General features: G+C 43.2%; 1 protein-coding gene and 1 pseudogene across 1 annotated transcript; one reads left to right on the top strand and one right to left on the bottom strand.

The window, feature by feature from the left end:
• Window positions 1–3,455: 3,455 nt before the first annotated feature.
• LOC120519925 lies at window positions 3,456–6,719 on the top strand (annotated as a pseudogene).
• Window positions 6,720–7,318: 599 nt separating this feature from the next.
• Window positions 7,319–7,669, bottom strand: LOC120519923 (gastrula zinc finger protein XlCGF49.1-like). The gene has a single exon (XM_039742669.1). The coding sequence runs from the start codon at window positions 7,667–7,669 to the stop codon at window positions 7,319–7,321; it is 351 nt and encodes a 116-aa protein (XP_039598603.1).
• Window positions 7,670–10,003: the final 2,334 nt, after the last annotated feature.

Here is a 10,003-nt window from a genome sequence, read left to right as displayed (position 1 = left end):
GCCTGCGGATTATTTTAAAGGCTAATGCCGAAGACTGGAGCAGAATAGGCGGTCGGTGATAGCAAGAAGATGATTCGCTGACGCTGACTTTGATTGACATTTATCCCGCTCCTTAGCCCTGCACTTAACCACTCAAGTCTGTCAATATCGATAAAGGCTGCGAGAATCAACACTCTAGATATTGACACATATATTTTACACACGTGTTTATATCTGTCAAAAACACACGTCATTTAAATGAGTGTTTGTGCAGACACGACCCCGACCTCGTCTCACAGTGAGGGGTACTTGGACATGCGGCGCAAGACGAAGATCAGAGAATCTGCGCAGACCCTCACGAGTTCATGTCATTGTGCTCACCGCCGCCTCCTGCTGTTCATGTTTGACAGGCTGACAGCAGAGCAATGAAGCGCCTACTTGTGGCGGAGCTCCTCGTGGCCAGTCGGCCGGCTGAACCTGACACCCCTCGAGCGGCTCTCGTGTCCGCCTCGCCTGCGTTTACATTGTAGTGGTGCGCTGTTGCCATCTCGTGGCCTCACCGAGTACTGCATATCTTTTAAATAAGCGGGAAAAGACCGCATGTCGTCTCGAGTACTCTGACATCATGAGTGTCATTTATAAAATTAGTAAAAGAAAGACGCTGCATATCCTGCCTTGCTCCCTGTGTTGTCTGGGATTGGCTCCAGCAGACCCCGGACCCTGTGTTTGGATATAGAGGGTTGGAGAATGACTGACTGACTGAAGACGCTACATTCAATAAAGATTGAGAGGTAAACATGTAAACAGTCAACACAGGAACTGAACAACAAATAAGCATGAGAGTAAAGCAATAATGGCAGCAAGAAAAAAAGAAAGCAAGAAAGAAAGAAAGAAAGAAAGAAAGAAAGAAAGAAAGAATCCCGCTCAATCAAACACAGAAAGACTGGAGCTCAGTAACTCTGTAGCTCTGAGTCACATCATGAGATGTTATCGGCTTTATTCAAGTTTAAAACATCATTTTGAATTTCTCAGTTTGATTGTAAACTTACTGACTTGTTAATGTCAGACGTAAAGAAGTTCTTTATGCAGAGAGTGATGTGAAGTACAATTTAAATACAAGAACAGAGTTCATGCACTTTAATAAAAGGACAAGTGTCTGTCTGTGTGTCTGTCCAGCTGCTATGTCTTTGTCATTTCAACAGATGGCAGAAATGGAGCATCACAAATATTTGTAGTAGTAAAATGACGCACCATATGTTGGAATGACAAATGCAATGCCTTTAATTGCTACAAATGTCTGTAGTGACAAAAGGCACTATATAATAAATAAAATATAAGAACTGATTTAACCTGACAAACAGTGAAGCAGACGAACAGGATTGTTTAGATATAACCAGAGGCTGATTTTTAACCCAACAACGATAATCAGGATGGAGGTGAGGAGTGTTGGAATGCAGCAGCACTGCACTGTGCCACCATACCGCCTCTCAATTTAAGTGTCATATCTCAAAATACAGTGGAGTGATAAAGTCTTCAGACTCTTTCTACACACTTTGTTGTGAGTTTAATTTTTCATGGATGAATTTCCAATTTTTGCCCATTTGCACAATCAAAATTTAATAACTCATCATGATAAAGTGAAGACGGGTTAACAGAAAGGTTAATAAATTTATTAAAAATCCCAAACTAAAATCTCTCCCTCCTAGTCATATTCAGACCTTTCTTGTGTCACTCTGAGATAGGAGACTCTGCCAGAAGGATGACCATCTCAGCAGGACTCCATCAGTCTGGTGTTCATGGTTGAGTGTTTAATGGAAGGCACTCTGAGGACATGAAGAGACTCTCTGGTGTGATGAGACTCACTGAACAAGGCCAGACACTGCTCATCACCTGCCTAATATCATCATTAAGATGAAGCATGGAGGTGGCAGCATCATGCCAGGGGGACAGGGAGATGGGACAAAATGAGGAGAAGGAGGACTGCAGCCAAAAACAGAGAGGTCCTTGAAGAAAACCTGCTGCAGAGTGGGCTGTCAGTTCAATGGCTTGAATCAAAGAGCCAAGACAATGATGGAGTGGCTTCAGGACAAGTCTCACAGTCTGACACTAGTTAATGGCAGCATTTTAAGTGGCTGTCAAAGTGCAGAAAGCTCACAATATGTTGGAAATTAGAAGATGCGCAGAAAAGGTACAAGACAGTCACGTCCTCAGTAAGACCCTAACATTCCTAGATGTGTAATCTGAGATCTTCAAGGCAACGAGATCCACCAACTGTAGTTGATAAGTGACATGCCGTCCAAATTAAAGTCAAATAGTGTGACGGTGGCCTAACGTTAACTTATTGTGACTCCTATTCATAAGATCAGATGCCTTTTAGACAACGAGTTCCATCAGCTGAAGCTGTTAAATGTGACATTATGTCCAACTCAAATACAAATAGTGTGATGCTGGCCAACGGTCATTTATAGTGACTCCTAGTCGTAAGATCTGACACCTTTAAGAAAATGAGACCCAGTAGGTGTAGCTGTTAAGTGTGACAAGCTCTTTGACTTGACGTCGACAGTGTAACGCCAGAATCAGAGAGCATAGTAATTGGTGTCAAAACACAATGAGTATGAAATGCTTAGTAAATTAAAAACTGGGCAGAAAAGTCACAAGGGAGTCATAGAATACACTAGTCATTAGACGCCAACCAATTAAAGTCATCAAAATCAGGTAGAATGACATTTGAATTAACACAGGACTACTATTACCCTAGGGTCGGTACCGACCGTTTTCAAGTTTTAAATGCATAAAAGTATCACATACATTTTGTTTACTGCATCAAGGCTTTTCCATTTTTCTGAAACTTCCATTTAAACAAAAAAAAAAGGTAAATTATTTCTCTAATCAGAAATTCACTGCCTGTGGTCTTACCGGGTCGGCCACGACCCAGGGTACAATAAGAGATCATAAAACAATAAATCCTGGCCAAACTTAAGTTACAGTATAAACACACTCAGCTCACTCTCAGCTCACTCTCTCAGCCTGGCCCCCACACCCCCACACAACTCTGTCAGGTAGCAGGCCTCTCCCATCCCCCGAGCTGTAGTCAGGGGCTTATCTCTTCACACCTCCCCCAAGTAAAAAAACAGAGACAGCCCAGACAAAACAGACCCAGACCAGTTCAGTTTGGTGATTGTGACTGGAGAGAAAGCATCTAATTTGCAGAGGTAAAAATGGCCAGATTCACAGCACTCCAAGCTCTGGATCATATCCTAGCTGAAGGACAAGTTACAGAGTGGCACAGCGACACTGATGAGGTGGACTCAGAGGAGGAAGACATTGTGGAGTGTCAGTCAGAAGACACAGACACAGAGTCTGAGGAGGAGATCACCTCTGAAGCAGTTTCCCCACCAGCTGAAGTACTACAGTCCAAGAATGGCAGCATCTCCTGGAGGTTAGTACCACCTGACGAGACTCGCAGGACAACTGGCAGGGCAGCTGCTGAAAATATCATCAGAATGACTCTTGGGGTCACAAGGTTTGCCATAACAAGGATAAGTGACATCAAAACAAGTTTTGAACAGTTCATGCCATCATCGCTGAAAAAAATAATACTTGACATGACAAACCTAGAAGGACAAAAAGTCTACGGAGACACATGGATTGACTTTGATGAAGAATTCCTGGATGCTTATATTGGAATTCTTCTTCTTGCTGGAGTATACCGATCCAGCAATGAGGCCACAGCCAGTCTCTGGGACACAGCAACAGGCAGAAATATTTTTCGGGCCATGCGATGTCACTGAAGAGCTTCCACATGATCTCGAGAGTCCTCAGGTTTGACAACCGAGACATGAGAGCAAGACGTGACAAGCTTGCTCCCATAAGGGATGTCTGGGAGAGATGGGTGCAGCGCCTGCCTTTGATGTTCAATCCTGGGCCAGAGGTTACCGTAGAGAGCGCCTTGTGCCTTTCCGGGAAGATGCCCTTTCCGCAATACATGCCCAATAAGCCAGCCAAATACGGGATAAAATCTGGGCAGCCTGTGATGCAAGAACAAGCTATGCTTGGAACATGCAAATTTACACAGGAAAACCTGAAAGTGGCATCCCTGAGAGGAACCAGGGAAGACGTGTAGTCCTCGACTTGACAACTGGACTGCGCTGGACACAATATTACATGTGACAATTTTTTTACAAGTTTTGATCTTGGACAGGAACTTCTGAGGCGAAAGCTCACCATGGTGGGCACTATCAAAAAAAATAAACCTGAGCTGCCCGCTGAAATTGTGAATTTGAAGAACAGGGCACCACTGTCTTCAAAATTTGCCTTTACAAACACAACCACTATTGTGTCATATTGTCCAAAAAAAAACCGGAGTGTGATACTCATGTCCACACTCCACAAGGACACTGCTGTGTCATCAGCAAAAGAGAAAAGCCCATCATTATTTTGGATTACAATAAAAACAAAGGAGGGGTGGAAAACCTGGACAAGCTGACTGCCACCTATACATGCCAGCGCATGACCAGGAGATGGCCAGTGGTATTGTTCTACAATATGCTGGATGTGTCAGCCTACAAAGGATTTGTGTTGTGGACCCAAATCCACCAAGGGATGGAATGCAAGGAAGAATCAAAGGCGAAAGAATGTTTCTCCAAGAACTAGGGGATTCTCTTATAAAGGGACACATTGAAAAAAGGGAACGGGTCCCCCTTGACCCAGCCGCTGCAGCTGTGGTCAGAGAGCTGCAGACCACGGCAAGCACTCCGTCCACGTCAGCAGGAAGACGAAGAGCTTCAGCACCAGCATCCTTCCCTTTAGCCAGCCCTGCCACAGCCACAGACCCAGACCCAGAGAGGCTGCCGGGATTCCAAAGAAAGCTGTCAGGTCTGCCCAAGCAGCAAGGACAGAAAAACCCAATTCCATGTGTGCCAAATGCAAGAAATATATTTGCAAAGAGCACACTAAAAATGTCACTTACTGTCCTACTTGCACATAGTGTAAACATACAGTAGCAATCCTGCTCCTGGAGAGCTACCACCCTACCACCGTACTACTAATTCTATTGGTTTGATTGTTTGTTTGATCGACATTTTGTAATTTATTTTGTATTTTATTTTGTCTTACTTGTTTGGATTTGTCTTTGTGATTGAATTAAAGTTCAACTTTTGGAAAAAAAATACTTTTTTTGCCTTCTTCTTGAAGTAAATATATATGGGTCAAAACCGACCCTAACACCACAGATGTTACTAATATTAATAATATTGATATTGATAGTAATATTATTAAAATAAAAAATTGTAATTTTTTTTTTTTTTTACAGTTGTGTTCTAATACCCCTCAGTAATAGTCAGGTAACATATAAACCTTTGATTTATTTGTATAATTCTCCTGAGGTTTATTTTACCAATTTTTTTGGACTGGGCCGTTTTATTGACATCATACGTCTCATCTTCAGAGGTGCCACACCAAAAATTTTAAAACCAAATTTTAAAATCTTTTCATGGATAAGGAAGCCTAACAAGGTAACCAAGAGGTAAGGAAACAAACTGGATGATAAAAAAATGTTTGAGGGTTGAGGGAGGCTGATTTAGGACATGGGTCGGCACCGACCCGCCCAAGATAACAGATGGGTGGAAATGCTAGGATAATAGTAGGGTTAAGTAGATGTCAAAATACAGTGAACTTGTGATAATTCAGAAATTTAAAGCTGCTGAGAATTTGCGATGGAATCATGGAAACTGTAATTCTAAGTGAATCCTAGTCGTACAATCTGACCTCCTCACAGAGACCAGTCACAGCAAGCCCAGTTTTCTTCAGACATGTTCCCCAACTTGAAGTCTTGTAGTGTGATGTTGGCCAAAGGCAGCACATTAATTGATCTGTGAACATGCAGTAAGCTGGCAATCTTTAGAAAAATGTTGCGAAGGAATTATGTCATCCATTATACCGCACCATTCCTATTCGTGTAATGCAGGAAAGAAGCCCTGCATGTAAAGGTTTTAAAATTTGAAATGCACTCCGACTTGAAGTTGTGTAGTGTGACGCCAGCCTAACGGTCATTCCCTGTGATTCCAAGTCCTGTAATTCATAGCAATGAGGTCCTGTAAATCCAGTTGTGTAGTGTGACGTGTTCTCCGACTCAGACGTGTGTAGTGTGACGCCGGTCTAACGGTTATTGTGTATAATGTCAAGTCATAAAACTCAACATCATCAGATCCAGCAAGTCCAGTTGTTAAGTGTGACGTTCTCGCCGAGTTGAAGTTGTATAGTGTGACACTATCTAATATCTTCTCCAGACATCATTTTAGAAGTTCTCAAGGTTTCCGCTTGAACTCCATGACTCTTTATTGAGTTCTACGGTTGTTTGCCATGAGCCGTTTTGTCTCCGCCTTTCTATAAACAATCCTGGACACCGCCATCATTGTTTAGATTCTTCACATTTCTGAAACAGCACACTTGCGATGACTCAGAACACTCACGTTAAGAGTTCAAAACCTTCATCCCCATAACCTCCTTGCAGTCTTGATTTTCCATGCACAGGAAATGGCGAAGCACAGAATTAAGACAAGGGACGGTTAAAGCGGGAAGTGAGCTCCAAATATATTTCAAAATTCCTCTTCATTTTTGTAGTTGGAGTGTTCACAGGGTTCACCCATGAACATGAAGTGATCTGTGACAGCTCTGTAGTCACAAATGTCCTGGTCTTCGGGGATTACCGAGAGAGGTCTCCACCCAAGATATCCCTTTAAACGAGAACAGAGAAGATGCCTCGGTTAATAAGGGTGGGCACTTGTACAGCTTGCAGATATGTCCATTTAACCCCCAAAGAGTCATGTCAATAACACAGACCTAGATGTCATTCTCCTGCAAGCTGTTCGAGCTTCTCTGCCTCTTCTGAGGTCATGTTCTTGGCATGGATTTTCCTGTGCTTCAGCAGTGTGTTTGACACGCGGAATCTCTTCCCACATTCGGGACAAGAGTAGGGTTTCTCGGGTGTGGATTCTCGGTGGACTTGCAGGGTACTTTTATAGGTGAATCCTTGCCTATAGTCCATGCAGAAGAACCACTTTTCTCCCATCTGGATGACCTGATGTCGCCGAAGATTACACTTGTGTGTAAATTTCTTCCCACAGTGAACGCAGGAGTACGGCTTCTTCCCGATGTGAATTTTCATGTGGTGTTGAAGGTACCGGCTGTAAATGAAGGTCTTCCCGCAATCTTAGCAACAAAATGGCCGCTCCACACTGTGACTCCTCCCCTTCAGACTGAACCTTTTCCCACACTGGTTACAGAAATACGGATACTCCCCGGTGTGAATCACCAAATGCTCTTGCAGTCCGCCAACCACTCAGAAGCATTTCCCACACACGGGGCAACTGTGTGGCTTCTCTCCGGTGTGGATTCTCTGATGCTGCAGGGGGTCATTTTTACATATGAACCTCTTTCCACAGTCGCTACAAGAATTGGGTTTGTTGTCATTGTGAATCTGCTGGTGGCCCTTCATTCTGTATTTGTAGGCAAAGGTCTTCCCACACTCCTTGCAGCTGAATATCTTGTCTCCGCTGTGAAGCCGCTGATGGTGCTGAAGAGTTCTTTTCTTTCCATATTCAACGCAGACATAGGGTCTCTCGCCGGTGTGTGACAGATGATGTCGCTGAAGGTCGATTTTTACGAATGAAGGTCTTCCCACAATCCGCATAGCAATGGTCGCTCCCGGTGTGAATTCGATCGTAGAATTCTTGTAGGCAAACGTCTTTCCACACTCCTTGCAGAAGAAGGCCTTTTCGCCGGTGTGACACCTCTGGTGGTGCTGAAGGCTCTTTTGTCTGTGAAACTCTTTCCGCACTCACTGCAGCTAAATGGCTTGTCTTCGCTGTGGTCTTCAGGTGCTCCAGGAAGTGGCGCTTGTGACTAAAACGCGTTCCCGCATTCCGCTGCAGCAGTGCGGCTTCTCTCCAGAATGAGTCTTCTGGTGAGTCTCGAGGTACTCCTTACACACAAATGACTTTCCACAATCATTGCAGTGCTACGGCTTCTCCCCGGTGTGACTTCTCTCGTGTATGCTGAGGTTACACTTTTGCAAGAACTTCTTCCCGCAGTCAGCACATTCATAATAATTCTTGCTGTTATCATTAAACTCGTTATCGGCTGTGGTGTCTCAATTCCTGCTATTTTGGATGTTGTCATGCTGGTAAGGAGTCTCCGGTCCAGAAGAAAATTACTTTCTGGAAAGTTGGTGGAAATCACCATGACGATGAGGTCATCCAGACTTTCGGCAAATTCTCCTCTCTTTCGCCTCACTATGAAAAAAAATATATATATATCAGCACATACAAAACTCTGGGATATGACCCTCCACAACCACAACCTCCTGGCATTAAAAGAAAATGTAAATAACAAAAGTTGGAACTCTAAGCATGCCAAAATACAGCTAAACTAATGAGGGTCTGACATCGGGGAGAGCACAGAAGTTCTGATTATATTCTTATATTCGCTTGGAGAAGTAGTGTGTTAAAGAAGTTATGAAAAAGAAAAGGAAACATTTTAAAAATAACGTCACCTGATTGTCAATGTAATAGTTTTGTGACTGTTATGAGTGTTGCAGTCATCAAGGATTTGATTATCATTATTTCTTTCAATCAGGTTCGTATTTGGAGGACATGTTGTGTTCAAGTTACATTCCGTGCTTGTCAACCGTTGTAAAGATAGCAGGTTTCATTCATCGAAGTTATCACTACCCAAATCGGTACTCGTGAATCCAAGATGTTTAACAGGCATTCCCGGTATCAAGTTGTGGATTTGCCTGTGAATATTTAGCTGCAGCGTGTCTATGAACGTAATTTAAACTTAAGCTTTACACCTTGCTCTCCTATTGATATGTCTACAAAGGCTTGTTCAGCTTCAGATGGTTGTTCCTCTGTTACTGCATCAATAAACAGCTCGTCTTACTCTTTATCTGAGACATCACACGCTGCATGCACGGGTTTACCTTTCCCAGTCCTGCAAACTTTAGCGAAGTGGTTCAATTTACCACATTTTTTACACTGTCTTCCTTTAGCTGGACATTGACTTTTACCACCGTGTGCTTTGTTTCCACAGTAGCTGCACTTATGAATATGCTTGTATGCGTCACTCACTTCATATTCTTTTGCTGCCTTCTCAATTGTGTAATGCGTTTTTTGTTCAGCGCTCTTTGGACCTTTTGCTTGTTGTCTGCGTGCTGCGTTCACAGTCAGTTCACGTGAGCCGCTCGGAGAACATGCATCGAAGGTTCTCAGCTGTGCTTGTGCTATCTCGTGCGATCTTGCGATGTCCACGGCTTTATTTAATGTTAGCTCAGACCCGGCACTTTAAAGTTTCTCTCGCACTTTCGCTGAGTTTGTGCCAAACATTATTCTATCCCTGACCATCTCATCTTCGTTTGCATAAGCACAGTCCTTCAACAGCAATTTTAACTCCATTACAAAGTGATCAAAAGTCTCGTTTATACCCTGCGTCTTCTCATTAAACTTGTATCTCGCAAATATCGTATTCATCTTAGGCATGACAAACGCCTCAAAATGGTCATAATAAGTATTCAGTACCTTGGCTTCCTCCTGGGTGAGAGTCAATGTGTTAAAAATGTCTTTTCCTTTTCCCCCAGTCCACAGGAGCAGGTAGCTCCATTTCTCACTCTCATCTTTGCCTTTTAGCGGGCCAGAAAACATCTGCTCCACGTGCTGTCGGAACTTTTTCCATTCTCCCGGCAGGTTAAGAGAATCCCAGTCAATTCGTGGCGAGGGAACTCCAACAAAATCCATGACTGTCTTCTATTCTGACACCATGTCTTGTTTTCACAAATTGTGAAAAATGAAATGATGGCGAGACTTTCTTTTAAAGTATGCAGGGACACTTTATTTATTACAGCTCTTACATTCACGGCATCCGTGCTCTAAATTAACTTCCATAATAGTAATCTTGAGGTCCCTTTTTTTGGTGCCTTCCTGATGACATAGGTGCCTAAACCATGCCTGATAATAATACATTTCAATGA

Source organism: Polypterus senegalus, unplaced genomic scaffold, assembly GCF_016835505.1.
Source record: "Polypterus senegalus isolate Bchr_013 unplaced genomic scaffold, ASM1683550v1 scaffold_7238, whole genome shotgun sequence".
Classification (NCBI taxonomy): Eukaryota; Metazoa; Chordata; class Cladistia; order Polypteriformes; family Polypteridae; genus Polypterus; species Polypterus senegalus.
The sequence above is the reverse complement of the archived record's forward strand: the minus strand, read 5'-3'. Positions and strand labels throughout refer to the sequence as shown.